The 16,589-nt window shown below is 43.3% G+C and overlaps 1 protein-coding gene across 3 annotated transcripts in view; it reads left to right on the top strand.

Moving 5' to 3' along the window:
• Positions 1-16,388, top strand: part of LOC308297548 (SH3 and PX domain-containing protein 2A-like) — a 63,055-nt gene extending 46,667 nt beyond the window's left edge. For 2 of the 3 annotated variants that reach the window (XM_080741001.1, XM_080741003.1), the window contains 7 exons: positions 3,587-3,700; positions 7,729-7,812; positions 11,494-11,611; positions 11,740-12,074; positions 12,175-12,224; positions 12,316-12,435; positions 12,622-16,388. In XM_080741001.1, the coding sequence (XP_080597127.1) occupies positions 3,587-3,700; positions 7,729-7,812; positions 11,494-11,611; positions 11,740-12,074; positions 12,175-12,224; positions 12,316-12,435; positions 12,622-14,556 (2,756 nt within the window). In that variant the 3' untranslated portion in view covers positions 14,557-16,388. The remainder of the gene's footprint in view (positions 1-3,586; positions 3,701-7,728; positions 7,813-11,493; positions 11,612-11,739; positions 12,075-12,174; positions 12,225-12,315; positions 12,436-12,621) is intronic. The other variant, XM_080741002.1, reaches the window with a different exon arrangement.
• Positions 16,389-16,589: the final 201 nt, after the last annotated feature.

Below are 16,589 nucleotides of genomic sequence, written 5' to 3'. Positions count from 1 at the left end.
ACACACACACACACACACACACACACACACACACACACACACACACACACACACACACACACACACACTGTAAGGTATGGCTTAGTCACATTTGCTCCTCCACATCTGCAGTCTGCACAGGCAATCCTTGCGACTCAGAGAAAAGGAAGGTATACTTTACCTCTCCTAATCTCGTTCCCACTGTCTCCCATTTCACCTTCCCACAGTTGGATCAATGCTCACTCCATTCACTCACCTGTCATAACAGCTTCACTTTTACCTACTACGCTGCTGATGGGATTCACTGTTGTCTATGTGTATGTTCTGTAGCCCAAATAATGGAGTAACTGCTGAGCCAATTTTCTTTTTTGTGCGAGCTTGGGTTTCGGTTGGTCTTTGAATGGATGCATGTAATGAGAGACACGAAGCAGACTTTTCACTGAACAGTTTTCGCTGTGTGTGCTTGTAATTCCCACCTGTTTGATATAAACCTGAGGAAATCAGCAATTGTGTAGTGGATGTGTGTTTTTAAAAGTGCTTTTATTGCCTCTTTTGAGGCTGAGTGAACTTTGTAAGCACCTGCTATATGGGATCAGCGTTGAAAAATGCAGGCAAGACAGGCCTAGCCATCAATAACAGCATATTATTTACTCAGTCCTCTTAACGCGACAGTTTGTCATTGCTCAGAATATATACTCAGATGTTTGCTTAAGGGCTTTCAATTAAGGTGCATTCCCACACACCTCATTGACACGCTTACTTTTCTTTTCTATACTCACGGGTTTGCAGAAGTGAAAATGACATTTCTCTAGGTTGTAATGCCAACTTTAGAATGGCAATTTGTCAACTGGAGCTGTTTCTCTTCCTCTATTGAGCTCTATAATGGTAAATTTTACTTTATTTACCACTGTTGCAGTCAGGTCAATATCAGCATATGTAAATCTCATGTCAGTTTGTATAATTTGCAGTGACCGATGGAAGTAAACAATGACACATCTTGAAAATAAAAATAAATCTGGGTATGCTGCTGGGAACACATGAAAATTACAATTTCACCTACTATTAATGTCAAAATGAAGGGAAAATACTGGAATCTTCTGTATATTTCCAATAATCATTCATTACTTGTCAGCCCATGTGCATGGGCTTCCAATTCTGATGTGGAAAAGGAAAATGTCTTTGGTCCTAAGTGCTGCGGACACCATTTTATCCATTTCTTACCTCACTGCTCTCTGTGTGATTTATTGGCATAAGGTTTCTCTGAAGCCACAGCTTTGGTGTAAAGATTGAGCACATTACATGGCTTGTTAGGTCCTTGAGCATTGGCCAATGCTGGGCTTAGGGCCAGGACCCAACAAGCACAGGCATTATCATCTGTGTGTGTGTGTGGACCTACCCGAACTCCATATAAGCTAGTAGTCGCATCCTTCAACTGAGGGCGCAACTTGTGTGGCACAGCCAGTTCAAATGAAACCGGCAGTACAGATTGTATATGTGTACATTTCAACAATGGATGGAAGAATCTGGAATTTCCTGCAACATTACTGAAATATCCCTTATACTGCTGATGCCAAAAAACCTCTCACCTGTTAAACAGAATAGCTGCCTCCCACTGACAAATGCATAATGGACATGATGCAGTGAGTCTTTGAAAATGATTAAAGGTGAAGCGTGCTTGGCTCTCATCCTGCCCTCTGCTTGCTTGGGCCTTTGTGGTGGAGAGTTCAAACTGCTATCTTCCTCCAGTGATTGTCCCTGCACTTATCCCCTTAACTCATTTAGTGCCTTTCCCAAGATATCTCGCGAAATTCCCTTTGATGTTCGCAGTGCCAATCGTGAGATGTCTCGCGAAAAGTAATATATTACTGTAACGGCGGTTATCCTACCGGGTACATGGGCAGAAGGTCCCGAGACGATCTCCCTCGCTGATTTATCATCATCACAGATCCACAAGCACAAAATAGTAATCCCATAACATTGAGGCAGACAGGGAATCTCATCTTAAATGTCCATTATCTCCAAACAACACTTTCAAAGCGAGGATGGCAATAGATGCTCGCTAATAAAACACATGTTGAAAAGCTCCGTTCCGCCATTACACAACACCCATGTGGACGATGACCGCTTCCTGTGAATGACGCGATGACGTCAAACCGGAAGTGTTTAAGCTATGGACTTCTGGCCTTCAAAATAAGAGACTGGCCGTTTATGGAGCCAGCGAGAGGCACTCTGGACATTTTAATCCGTTAATTTCTGGGGCACAAAATGGGTTAATACCAGTGGTTTACCAATAGACCTTTAATTGCTACCTATCTTAAGGATCGCAAAGAGACGAGAGAGAGAGAGAGAGAGAGAGAGAGAGAGAGAGAGAGAGAGAGAGACATTTTGGATGAGAACTGATTGCTGTAGAAGAGAGATTTGCTGTACTGTAAGTGCACCTTGCAGTTGTCACTAACACCATCACTATGTATTATGTTATTACCTATTAGTACTGTATTAGCTGGTGCAAGGTAACCATTCCATCATTCACGTATGTTCCAGACATTTAAATGTATCGTAGGACAAACTTCTACTACCCCTTTGTAGCCAAACAATACTCAAAACTCTATTCTACCCGTTGAAAAGTGGACACTGGAAGCATGGGCCAGCTGTGCATACGTGGTGGAACACTCATGGCCTCTTTATGGGTTGTCAAGAGGGCTGTCAGCCATATTGTATTCCGTTACCACAACAAATAGTGTGTATGTGGCATTGCATGTCCAGGACTATTTAAGTGATGTCTTTGTCACTTCTGCCTCCTGCAGAGAATGCAAGAAATCACAAGTGTGCGGTGGCCGTTTTAAATGAACGGCATGGCAGAGCTGGAGTTAGTATTTAAGTTAGGCCTAAGTAATATTGAAAGCATTAGGGGACTTGTTTGTTGTAGCCGGTGATTTATCTTTTTTCCCTGTTTCAGATCAAATACAGACTCAAATGCACCCAGGGGGCCGAGGGCCTAATAAAAATGCACCTAATGTAACACAGTATCAATTTACTCCACCCACTCCGTTTGTTTCATTGTCTTTGTAAGAAAAACAATGCAGTGGGTTGTATGTCCACCAGCTCTTCAATCACATCATTTGTCACGAAGCAGCTGTCAAATCGATGCTGTCATACCCCAAGGAATCCAATCACATCAACTACAACAAGTCTAATGGAGATCTTGGCCAGTTCATTCCTTTGAAAGTATGATTGATGCTCGTGAAAGGACCTCATCACCGGGTGAGATATAGCTAGGCGGTCAGTCTGACTTTCTTGGCCCCCAAAACCATTATAGAGTCCACTGGCAACAGAATCAAGGTTATATGGTCTGCATGCTCAGGTGCATTTCTATGTGATCCGTTCCTATCCAAATGAGTGTTTCCAATTGGGGCTCTGTTTGACTACAACACACACAGCTCTTGCAATGGGATAAAGGCATATCATCATTCAAATCATACGTACATTCACTTGTTCATCTATAGTCACCTCCTCATGTGAACCGGATGACCTTGTTCTACTTTACCCTGAACAGACCCCGCTGACCTTATTTCACTCTACCCCCCCCCAACCCTTCCCTCCCTTTCAGGCTGGTGGTTTGTCAGCACAGCAGAGGAGCAGGGCTGGGTTCCTGCCACCTATCTCAACTCCCACAGTGCAACACGGGATGATCTGGAGCTGGGGGCCTCCAAAGCAGAGGAGGGTAAGACACGTAGTAAGCTCATTCTTGTAGAAACATGCATGTACGCATCTACTGTACCAGCTCATTCATACACTCACACTCACACACACACACACACACACACCTCTATCCTCAATACTCAGTCCTCCGTGTCAGACAAAACGCAGCGAACCCACCCAAGAGCCAGCGCCGACCTACATTGAAGGTTGACGCCTGGGTCGGCGTGAACAACTCTCTCTGTCCCGCTGCCATCATAAGCATCCCAGAAACAGAGGACAGATTGAGTCTTGAGTAAACACAGAGCAGCAGAGCCAGGAGAGACCAAGCCACAGCCGTGTACAGAGTGATGTGCCGTACAGTGGAGCACTGTACAGTAGAGACGCAGTCTAACACGAAAAAACGATGTGACCTCCACAGAGTCACTGAGTAAACTGAGTGCAGCGGTGTTTCCACCAGTGTTCAGCTCAGGCACACAGTGTGAGGACATTGCATGAGTCACCATAGTGTTCCCTACTGCTACTGCGAACTGCAGAAAGCTGTGAGGGATTATGCTAGTTACGACTGCTCATCAAAGTGGACTGTTTGTAAGTTACAGTAGATGTATGTAAGTCGATGCATGATAAATGCTCTGTTAGGTTATTGAGCTTAGTCCATCAGCCAGTGAAGCATCCAAAACCCTGATAGGGAACACACCTAAAACAGGCAGGGCTCAATTTGCCAGATGACCATGCTGACATGAGAAGCTGGCGAAGATAGACTAAACAGTTGTGCAATCATCTTCTCACAATTGGTCCTGTTATCAAGCCTATCTAATCCTTGTCACTTTCTTCAAATGTTTTCAAGATTTCATTGCAATACAGGGCTGCGTAACATATATCGAGATTTAACCCTACAAACGTACAAGGTCATATATTTAGGCTAATACTTAAAGGACCTACACCATGAATTTTCACTTTTTCTATTTTAAAACCTTTTTTTGGGGTCCCACTGGCACCTTCTATCCTCACAAAGTCCTATTTCTGTACATTGTGTCTCTCTCTGGTTTTGGGAAGACAGAGAGGAAAAGCTTTCCACGGGTTCTCAGAACAGTGCTGTTCTGAGAGTTGATCCGTGTGACGTCACACAGATTCCCGTTTTTTTTCAGTCAAAAAAAGAAAAAATCAAAAACATTTTTTTTTCAAAAAAATTTTTTTTCAAAACTTTTTTTTTTTCAAAAATCTTTTTTACTTTTTTTTTCAAAAACTTTTTTTTTTTTTCAAAAAACTTTTTTTTTTTTTCTAAACACTTCTTTTTTTTCTGGAAAAACCCCACTAGATGCGCCCCTGAGCAAACAGAGGCCGTTTTGGTATTGCAGCTGGAGAGCCTCATTATAGTAGAGCTAGAACAAACAAAAAGAATGGTCAGAGTGTTTGTTGAGGGTTAAAACCTGTCTAAGACTCAATTTTGAGCATATATTTATACAAAAAATATAGTTTTAAAAGCATGGTGTAGGCCCTTTAAGAATGCCAGCCGAATACCAAGCAGTCAAATCAAATGTGATAAACATCAACTTGATAATTTGATATGTGATTCAAACAGATGTCCTGATACAGTATTTAACTGTATTTCTCTTCTGGTTATTGTGATGATTTTTTACCATATCACCCCGCCTTAGCACAATAGAACCTCTGACTAATAGGGATCAAATGCGGATTTGATGATTAGCTGTGGTAAACCCCAACCCCCAGGTGGGGGAAAAGACTGTAGTAGAGTAACTGAATCCTGCTTTCACATCCAAATTCAGAAAATGTTATTGTCTCATAATTTCAGGTTTTATACTATATTTGTGTGAAAGAACAAAAAAGGAGGCACGGAAATCATTAAGTTGTATCTTACACTTCCAAACAAACATTCAGATTTTCCAGCACTCTAGCCAAGACATCTTTTGTGTACGATTTGTGTATTCCCTAACAATGGGACCCCGGATCCCTTTGGTATTGTATATCTTCTGACTTAAGGAGGGAGGGAGGGAAACAGAATGCATTTGGCTAAATAGCTCTACAGTTTCACAATGTGCTGACTAGCCCTTTCCCTCCCAAGTGGGATGTATAGAATACGTATTTATCCCCCTGTACATTCCAAGATTGATGCATACCACAGAAATATGACCACACGCACGCACGCACACACATGTGCGCACAAGTACAATCGCGTGCGTACAGTACACACACACAACTCAGTTGCAGATAGCAGCCTGCCAGAGTGCTTTGGGGGGACCACGTGTCTGTGTAATTAGTGTTTATGTGTCTAGTCAGCCCTGGGACTTGCCCACAGCCCATAAAGCACCATCTTTCTGTCAATCCCATGGACTGCAGCAGCCTCTGCCACCTCTCCGTCACCGAAATGGGGACGTATTTCTGAAAAAATGGATCTGGAGCTCATGATAAAGTCTTTCGAGAGCCAAGATATGGACACTTTGAAAGCTCAAGACAGTTTGAGTTGTGACTCCCCCCTCGTCTTATTAAAAGAAGTGTTATGATGATGAGCAGTGCGTGTATATCTTCCTCCTCCCCAGAGGTCATATTTCACACGTAAATAAATATAGTCCATTAAATGGATTGGTTTTGCCTTATCAATGGGTTGGTGATGCACAGGTTATTTTAATACGCACACCCACCCTACCCATTAGTGGTGGACAGTAACAAAGATTTTTTCAGTGTCTGTATTTTACTTGAGTATTTGTATTTTTGGACACTTACAAATTCTCAAAAATATTTACTCTACTACTTCTAGGAACACATTTTATGCCCTATTTCAAATATATCAGATCTAAGGCTTGTAGATCTGATATTTACACTACTAGACCGGGGCACTGTCCTACACAGGAACAATGCGAGTCGGGAATGATGCAAATTTGGAATGCATGCCCCATCCGGTTATTATCCATTGTAAACGTTGTCAGAGTACCTGTTGTCTGTCTGTGATCTCTGTCTGATTGTGTCAATTTTAAGCCCATACATCCCTGATGTCATGGGCACTCCCCTTTTACCCCTTCTTCCGTGTTTGGGGACAGTGACGTCGCAGGGCTCCTCTGCGTCACAGAATTATGTCTCGCATGCGCAGTAGTGTCAACCTACGTGCGCAACCCTGTGCACAAGCATGTGCACAAGCTCGTTGGCCGAAACCAGTTTAGCTCATTCATGTATTTGGCACCAGCTGCACTTCCAGAGTTGGCCACCAGGAGGGCAGAGAATCACTTATCCCTCTCGATTCTGTGGGCATGGTCTATATACAGACATCAAGTACTTTGTCCACCCCTGCCCTATTTGAGAGGCATTCTGCAACACCAAAATTGCTATCATAATGTGTTAATCAACCTCTTAGACAACTGTTGAGGATCCCTCAACTCATCTGGTATCCCCTCTGCCTTGAACATTGAGAATGTAACCATTTTCACATGGTGGCCATTTTGCTCTTACTTCACACCCCTCCTGTATGATAAAAGAGCAAAATGGCTGCCGTGTGAATATGGTCAATGGCATTTAGTGATAAAAGTGTTTTCTTAAATTAGATCATTTATGTGCACCCTGCAATTTCAAATGTTGGCACATGACAAAAGCTCTTCCTGTTGGTGCTAATCATTCTCATCTGTGTTTTACGTAAGAAAAGGCTCGGGCGAATTATAGACCTGTTGTGGCACACAACTCCAACCAGTGGAGTTCTCAGCCTCTTTATTAATTTGACGGCATTCCTGGAACAGCAATGTGTGTCCCAGATGCTCGACCAGGACAGAATGGGAAAACCTTGCTGCTAATTACAAGCCCCAGAGATGATGGCTCGCTTTAACACTTCCTCTGTAACATTCACTCAACCACTCCTCGCCGCCCGCCTCATCATCACGTCCCAATGTGGTCCTGTTCCTCCATGTCTTCCATCCATGTGACTAATAATGGCGCCCTGTCAACATTCATGATGTCTGTTTGTGCTTGCTTTTTATGTTTCCCCATGTTTGTTTGTGTTGTTTGTTTATTTGTGTGTGTGTGTGTCTGGTCGGCATGTGTGTCCATCAGTCACTAAGCGCCGTAAGGCCCATCTGAAGAGGCTGGACCGCAGATGGACGCTAGGGGGCGTCATCAGCAGGCAACAGAGCCGTGGTGAGATGCTGCCACACCTCCTGACCCCCTCCCTCTCATGGGACTCCCTTTTTTGCAGGTCTTTCAGTTTGAGTGTATCAAAAAAAGCACCTCGGTTAAGGCAAGACACGCCCGCGGAAGCTTGTGATTGGCTGCGGGAGGTGCCGAAAGTCTGGGGGATGAAGATTTCACACGTAACGGCGCTGAGTTGGCTCATGCGACCTTCGCAACGCTCAACACCGCGACTTGGCGGTGTCTCACGTGGCTCAAGGTCGCCTGAGACGGCACGCCTCCGTCGTCTCCACCTTAACCAAGGTGCTTTTTTGATTCACTCGAACTGAAAGACCTGCACAAAAGGGACACCCTCCCACTCACATGCCCTCCCTGCCAACCATTGTCATCTTCGCTCTGTCACTGGTCAACCCAGGAGCTTTATCTCCACTGTCCTAATACATTCTTTCAGCTAACATACTGTACAACGTGCGTGAGCGTGTAGATCTGCAAATTTCCGCGAATGTAATTGGTGTGGAGGGGAAAAGGAGGGAACCAAGTATAAATATTTAGGGTTTAGGGTTAGCATACTGTAAATCCCAGACTACATGATCTTTGAGTGGATGCATGTGTTGGCTGTCACCTGTCAATCAATGCCAATTCAACAAACTTTAGATGAAGCAAGAAAGTTTCCCTTTTTGTCTTTAAGTTGACCAAAACAAAACACACCCTTTACTGGGATATACTGTATAAACCAACATTTTTCAATAGGTTAGCCACTTATCTACATGTACAGTACATGGAATGTACTTGACTTAATACACCTATAGTATGGCATTAAGATTAAGAAACATACTGTAGATGCTTGATATAAAAATTGTAATTGCCTTTATTTTAATTCCATTGGGTGTTCCAATATTCAAAAAATAAAAAACTCAAAGTTGCCGGGTCTGCAAATGTCAGTGCATGTTCAGTCTAGCATTCCATTCACTGTTACATTTCAGTCAAGGTCAAAATCATGAACCAGAAACCCACACAAGTAACCACAAACTGATGCAAACATGCAAGCAAAGGTGGAGTCAGCAACTTTATATAGTTGTAAAGATAAGTGAACCGGTATTATTTCACAAAATTGCTCCATGTAAGTGGTTTATTATCATCGGCAGCATGTGCCAAAACCATCTTTTCTGAATTAAAAAAAAAAAGAAAAGAAAAAAACTTGCCTTCCTTCTCACTGGAGTAAAAGACCTCAAATTCCATGTTATAGCTTGCAACTTTGAGTTTTATGAGCAAATGAAAAATGTATTATGTATGTAGTTTTCACAGTGAGGTGTAACCCCAACACGTTTATCTGCTGTGGTGTTGATAGCAATCAAGACTATATAAAGACTATAAAGACTTAAAGAGAGAATGTGCTTGCACATAATTTGCACAAACCTTTACCAAAATACCAAGGGGTATTTTGACAGGATATGTAGTTGGGTTACTGACAGAAGAGTGAGGATAGGCCATTTGAGTTCAGCCTAAGGTCTGTGCTTGGCAACAGTTTCCACACACAGAGTGAACGCTGCTCTCTCTGTAGTGCAGAGGTTTTTTTCCACCCTAGGAACGAAATCCTTCTTAAAAAGGAAAAAAAAGAAAAAATAAATTGCGCTGAGTCCACAAAAATAGTTTATAAGAGTAATGCAGGCGATGCATGCTGTGGTTAACATAATATCTGATTCAGAGTTTCCCCCCGCTGTTGAACATCATCACTAAAAGGTTGAGGGGAGCCACATGAGCAGGGTTGCCCCGAGTGGGAAATGGTCTACTACAGGGTTCCCCAATTAGTTTTCCCCAAGGGCCGAATTATGTCTAGGGTACCAAGCCGAGGGCCTCAACATTGCAGGGGGCGACGGTGGCGTTCCCGCTACTCCAGCGACAGTTTTCGTCGTTGTCGGGTGAAAATCTTGTATGTCCAAAACCATTCGTTTTGAATTTATCATTTTAAAAATGATTTAAACTAGTGAAAACAGCCGATCTGCAAGCACACAACGCCTCGCACCGCGAGGCGTTGTGTGCTTGTAGATCTGCTGTTTTCACTACTTTTGTGCGACGACCTTGTATGATTTGCGAAAGAACGTACAAATGTGGAGATACAAGGTTTCCACCCGACAACGACGATATACTAGTGTTGTTGCTGCTCTTATACCACCATTACTGGGGTTGGTGTGGGCCAGACAGTAGCCCCCCGTGGGCCGCAAATGGCCCGCGGGCCGCCTATTGGGGAACCCTGGTCTACTACCTCTGAAACAGGGGGACCGGAAGACCCAGAATTCAGAGGAGAGCAGAGCAAAGCATGCAGGATGTGTCCTTTAACCTTCTATTTGCATACAGTATCTGTGTATGGAGCTTTGTCTTTTAAACTTGCTGTTCAGCACTTTAACCATTCTGTATGATCTTCTAGACCAGTGGTTCTCAAACTTGGGGTCGGTCACCCAAGTGGAGTCCCCAAATTATTTTGTGGGGTCCCCAGATGATTAGCTTAATGTCATTTGTTTCCTCACTCAACGGTAAACAAACCAATACACAGTATAAGTGTATACAGGGTATCTGCACATTTATAAAGTGACAATTTAAGGACTTTTAAAAACAAACTGGCCAAACTGTCAAATATTGAGTAAGCAAGAGGCGAACATTGTGAACATTTTCACAATATTTATCTTGGAACCGAGTCACATTAAATGTAATACCTACAATTCCAAGTGCTTGTGAGGGTGGGGGTCCCCAGTTCATATGTTTATTTTGGGGGTCACAGCCTAAAAAGGTTAGAGAGCCCCTGTTCTAGACTGAGACTAATACAATATAACTAGCACATCTGCAGGGGTCCATGGAGAAGTGTATACCCTGGTGTTGGGTAGGACACCTACTTGTTGACAAGTTGTACTGCCAGAAGCTCATAAGCACAAACATCTCCCCAGGCCAAAGGGAGGACTGACTCTTGTCTTGAGTGGTAGAAATGTGCTCTCTTGTGTGGGAGACTAGGGTTTGAATCACAGGATATCAAAGTTACCGATTGCAACTTTAAAAGTAAAGAGAGCGGTCCTATCCTGAAATCATTCACCGCTTTCAGAACTTAGAAGTGCGGAGGAGGGAAGAAGGCTAAAAAATAAATGAAAAGGATTTACAGTCCCCTATTCTGACAGGTTAGCTTACAGGCTGCCATCCCTCTCTCTGCTATTTTTAAATGGTCTCTTTTTCCTGTGCTGTTTTATGGTGAGGAGAGACCTCTGCTCTGTAACGGTATGAAAGACTGTCAGAGTTTGCCCCTTGGCCTCTTGGGAAGTCACAAATCAACATGGTGCCTCTGTTTGCTACTACCTGCAGAGTTAAGAGATGCTAGCTGTCCCAAAGCCAGAAGTCTGTTTTGTGTCACTTGTGAGCCAAAATCTACCATAAAGTTTCACAGTTGAGTTTAGTTACCCTTGATCAAAGTAAATGCCAGTGGCTACTATTACATTATAAATAGACATACTGCAATGTCTGGGATTTTGATGATACCATTGCGTCATTATGTCACATGGATTTTTAGATATTTATCACTTCCTTTTCTTCTCTCTCAAGATAAAACCTTTTTATATTATTTCTTCTTTTTGAAAGTATATGCCATTACTCCAGACGTGTTATATCTTACAAAGTCTGACATGAACCTTTCTCCTCTGATCTTGGCAGAAGAGAAGTATGTAACAGTGCAGCCCTACATCAGCCAGGGGAAGGATGAGATTGCCTTTGAGAAAGGAGTAATTGTGGAGGTGATTCAGAAGAACCTAGAAGGCTGGTGGTTCATCAGGTAACAATCAGGTTACAGTTTCAGATAACGTATGTGACGCGCAGACATGTGTGGTCCGGCCAGCTTCCTTTGCATATCTTTCATATTATGCATTTTCCTCCCCTCTATTGCCCATTCTGCCATCCCAGGTACCAAGATAAGGAGGGCTGGGCTCCAGCCTCCTATCTAAAGCAGGTGAAGGATGAGCTCTCCCCCCGTAATAAGAAGACAGTGACTGGTCCAGTGGAGATTATTGGCAACATCATGGAGATCAGCAACCTGCTCAACAAGAAAGCCATGAGTGAGAAGGATGTGCAGACTGAAGGCCTCCCTGAGGAAAGCCCCCGTGTGCTTAGGAGGGAGATCAGCCTGCCTATCCCCTGCTCTGACACCAGCCCTGGCAACGCACCACAAGAAGCAAAGAGCAAAGCAGAGCCTGCTTCCCCAGCTGTAGCCCGTGTTGCTCCTCACAGAGTTGAGATTGGTACGTTGCATTTGTGTGACTGTTTGCTCATACCAGGGAGTGTGGCAGCTGCCCATAAAGTAATAATAATGACATGCATCTCTGTTGTTTTTGGTAACAGGTTCACCAATTCTGAGGCAAAAACCACCCCCCAGAAGAGACGCAACCTTGGTATGTGTTCTTCCCCCCTTTACACACATTGTCTTAGGTCCACACTGCATAGCATAATAATGAACTTTGAACTGTGCCACTCTCATTTTAGGGATTTCAAATGCCTTCACCACCAGAGCCCCCTACTGTTGAAGCAGAGTATTACACTATTGCAGAATTTCAGTCCTGTATATCAGATGGTATCAGTTTTAATGGAGGACAGAAAGCTGAGGTAAGCTAAATCAGATATTCAAGATGTTCCTTTACAGGGTCATCTTGTTGCTTCATAATAATCACATACATGTATAAAGTAGTGGAATCACCTTAGCAATGGCGCTGTCTTCTGTTAAAGAACAAGTTACAGGATATTACCCTGCCACCAATATTAAACAGACTCTCTCTTGGTCATGTATCATAGGTAATTGAAAAGAACTCTGGTGGCTGGTGGTATGTCCAGATAGGAGAGAAGGAGGGCTGGGCTCCCTGCGCCTATATTGACAAACGGAAAAAGCCAAACCTGAATCGCAGAACAAGCACTCTGAGCCGACCCAAAGTTCCACCTCCAGCTCCACCCGTTAAGAAGCAGGACTCATTAGAGACTGCACCCCCCAGCAGCCCTGGCTCTGAGGCTCCAGAATCCCCTGTGTCCCCTGGCAGGCCTGTGTATGAAGAGCCAGAATATGACGTGCCCGCAATCGGCGACCTGGACATGGAGTCCGAGTTTGAGTTCCTGCGAGGAGACAGTTCCTTGGTAGATAGCAAGCATGAGGACACCTCATCAGAGAAGGGTTTCCAGCCCTCTCCCAAGCCCTCCCCCGCTTCGTCGCTTCACAGTGCCTCCTTCAAGTTGGGGGAGTCGTTTGAAGAGGGTGAGGCAGAGGAAGAGTGTATTTATGAGAACGACGGCTTCAGGCCCTTCCGAGAGACTCCGGAGAGGCAGTGCAGCAGAGACTCTAATTCCTCCAAGACAAGTGTCCTGTCTGAAAATGGCAGGGCCGCAAATTTAAAGACCACTTTAGGGGGCAGGAGAGCTGCAGGGAACAAGCTCAAGATCAACTTGAATGGAAGCACGTCTTCGACCAAAGCTGGGGAGGCCTCCAGTCCTAAATCTGCCTCTAATGAGTCCACTCCAGACCTGTCCCAGCAGTCCAGACCTAAGAAAGACCAAGAGGAGAACAAGACACCCTCTTCCACCAAATCATCTTCTAAACCTAAGCCAATAGTAAGGCCTAAACCCCAGCTGTCCAAGACCTCCAGTGCAGAAAAGATGGACATCAGCACCCTGAGAAGACAGCTGAGGCCAACAGGGCAGCTAAAGAATGGCACCAAGACCTCCAAAGGAGAGGACTCAGAAACTGCTTCTGTTATCTCCTCTGAGGACTCTTTCTCTTCCCAAAGCACGTCTGACCTCTCCTCCATCTATTCCAAGGGCAGCCGGGGAGACTCTGACCTGGAGGGTTGCAGCCTTTATCGCACAACAGACCCTTATGACAAGGTCCAAGAATGTGAGCTCAGCTTCCCTGCAGGGGTGGAGGTGGAAGTCGTGGAGAAGCAGGAGAGCGGCTGGTGGTTTGTCCGCTGGGGCGATAGCGAAGGCTGGGCTCCAACCTACTACCTGGAGCCTGTCAGGCAGCCTGATGACATGGCTGCTGGGTCAGAGTCCGATGGTACCCCCACCAAACCGGGCAGCCTGAGTAAGTCTAACAGCCTTGAGAAGAATGAACAGAGAGTCCAGGCCTTGAACAACATCAACCAGAACCTGAAGAGAGTCACGCCACCCATACCCTCCAAGCCACCAGGTGGGATGTCCAAACCCACCAGTCTGGTCAATGGATCTCTGAAGCAGAATGCTATCAAACAACAGCAGGTAGTCAGACCTCAGTCAGTGTTCATATCAGCCCCCATCATGGACGGGCCCAGTCCCGTCAGTAGTCTCAGGAGGAATGAATCCCTCAACTCCACTGACCACCCACGCTCCAGCCCCACTGTGCGGCGGAATGCCTCCTTCGGCATGGTGCCACGCAACACAGCGGCAATCATTAACACAGTATTATCCAACAGGAGCAGACCTGGTACTGGTAGCTCTGAGTCTCTCGGCCAAATCTCTCCTAAGATGGCTCTCCCAGTATCCACAGTGAAGCCAAAGCCCCACATCATCCATAACAACCTCAGAGAGATGTATGTCTCCATAGCAGATTACCATGGTGATGAGGAGACCATGGGATTCCCAGAGGGGACCACTCTGGAGGTTTTGGAACGAAACCCCAATGGCTGGTGGTACTGCAAAGTTCTAGACAGTGGCAGACCAAGGAAAGGATGGGTTCCCTCAAATTACCTTGAGAGAAAGCACTAGCACTCATGTTTGGAGCTGGCAGATCTCTGGACGTGTGTAAAGACTACTTACACGGAGGCATTTATTTGTGTGTTTTTATAAAGGTTAACAATATAATGTCAAGTAAGAATTTAAACCATAATAGGTACCTCTGACAGCTTTGGCTGGCAGATCAACTTGTGATATCTTCAAAAGTGATATTCTGTAAAAGTAATCTGTTTGATACAGCACCTGGGACATGCAACGGGAGCGATACTAAGGCTTGGTGATAACAAAATAATAAAAGAACACCAATACGAGCAAGAACTATTTACCTTTTAAGTAGTTTGCTATACCATTTAAAAGAGATTACTGTTAACTTGAAACACCCTAACTGAAAGTAATTCAGTCCTTCAGTTTTAAATCCTTGAACGTTTTGTATGAGTTTATATGGTTATGTTCTTGATTTCACTTTAAAGCACTTAGCTTACTGCATGTCTGAAACGCTTCCATTATAATGACAATGCCTTGGGCTGTTGAAAACATAACATAAAACATTCTTTTCTGTATTTTGTAAGTAAAACTATTTCTAATTTCTTTGCCAGAGCTTCTTTGTGTTAGTCTCTTCCTGATATTGTCTTTTTGCATGTATTTACTTTTACCTACAGTACATGTGAAATGTAATATTTTGCCTATTGCAACATTTTTTTTAATCTTTTGCCTAATGAAACTATTTGTATGTATCTGCTTGTCACAATATTTCCCTATTCCACAATCTGTTTAGAGCCCATCAAGGATCTGTCAAAAAAGTTCCTGATGATCCTAATATAGATTAAAATATTAGTATCTTTATTTGTTAGATATTGTCAAAAATGTTACTCCCCTGATTTGAGTAACCGATATTTATACATTACTCAAATTATCCCAAAGATTACTCCATATCAAGCATGTTAACCTAAGTTTCTGCTGGGCAGTACAATTGGCACAAAGCTTAAACTGGAGTAGTGTCAGAAAACTCACTTTTGTTATATGGTAACTATGTGACCAATGATGATAATGAAGTGCCAAATGAATGAAGTAAATAAATGCACTTTTGCACAATAATATGTGCATCATTTTAATTTGCATTACTCAAAGCAGGTAAGGTTTGATGACTTTGATGATTAAGTGATAATATTTGTTAGTCATGAAACTCATGTTATGGTTTTATTCATGATTATGTTAGCACATGAAGCAGGCTAAGGACTGTCAGCTTGTGAATTGACCCTTTGTTGTGCCCTAAAATGAAAACAGTGAAACTGGAATGGCATCTATTTGATTTTTGAAGAGATATTAACGTGCCATAACAAGAACAATTTATGCACATCTGGGTCTCTTTCTTTATAAAATGTCAACATCCTATTGAATTTGCTATTTTTATTAGGAAGAAAACCCACAGTGGTTCCCCAGATCTGGATCCAGATTTTAAAATAGTAAAATCAATAGGACGTTGACGTTTTATAGGCTATGAAAAAAAAACAGTACTTAGTTTGGTGATGTTCTATATATACTGTCTGAATCAGCTTTGTTTGAGTTTGTTTACAGGTTAGCTCCTCCAGGGTCCTGGAGCAACAATGTAAGATTTTAAGTCAATGAGGAGCATATTTTAAATTGTCGATTCCTAGTCAATGTAGAAATTATTTCAGATTTCTTGCCCACCTTTGGAGTTACATCATGGGAACTACACAACCCAAACCTCTACCAAAGTGGTCTTGCCCTTTAAGAGCATTTACGACAGAATGCAAAAGAAACACATTATAAAAACCCCTTTGAATACAATTAGAAACAGTTATTTAAGAGTTAAGAAAATAAGAATAAACTCAAATTAATCTATATCCGGGAACTTGCAGCCATGACCATGACTACAAATCTAATATAGCCTATGTAAAAATGCTAATAAACAGCTTACATTTGGGAAAAGTAAAAAAAAAAATGTCTTCCTCATTCCCTGCATAATGTGCCACTGGTCAATGAATTTCAATCAATTCATCAACTCACTGAAGAGAAACATGGATGAAGATATAGTTACAGAATGA

Source organism: Nannobrachium achirus (genome assembly GCF_963921795.1).
Source record: "Nannobrachium achirus genome assembly, chromosome: 13".
Taxonomy (NCBI): Eukaryota; Metazoa; Chordata; class Actinopteri; order Myctophiformes; family Myctophidae; genus Nannobrachium; species Nannobrachium achirus.
The sequence above is the reverse complement of the archived record's forward strand: the minus strand, read 5'-3'. Positions and strand labels throughout refer to the sequence as shown.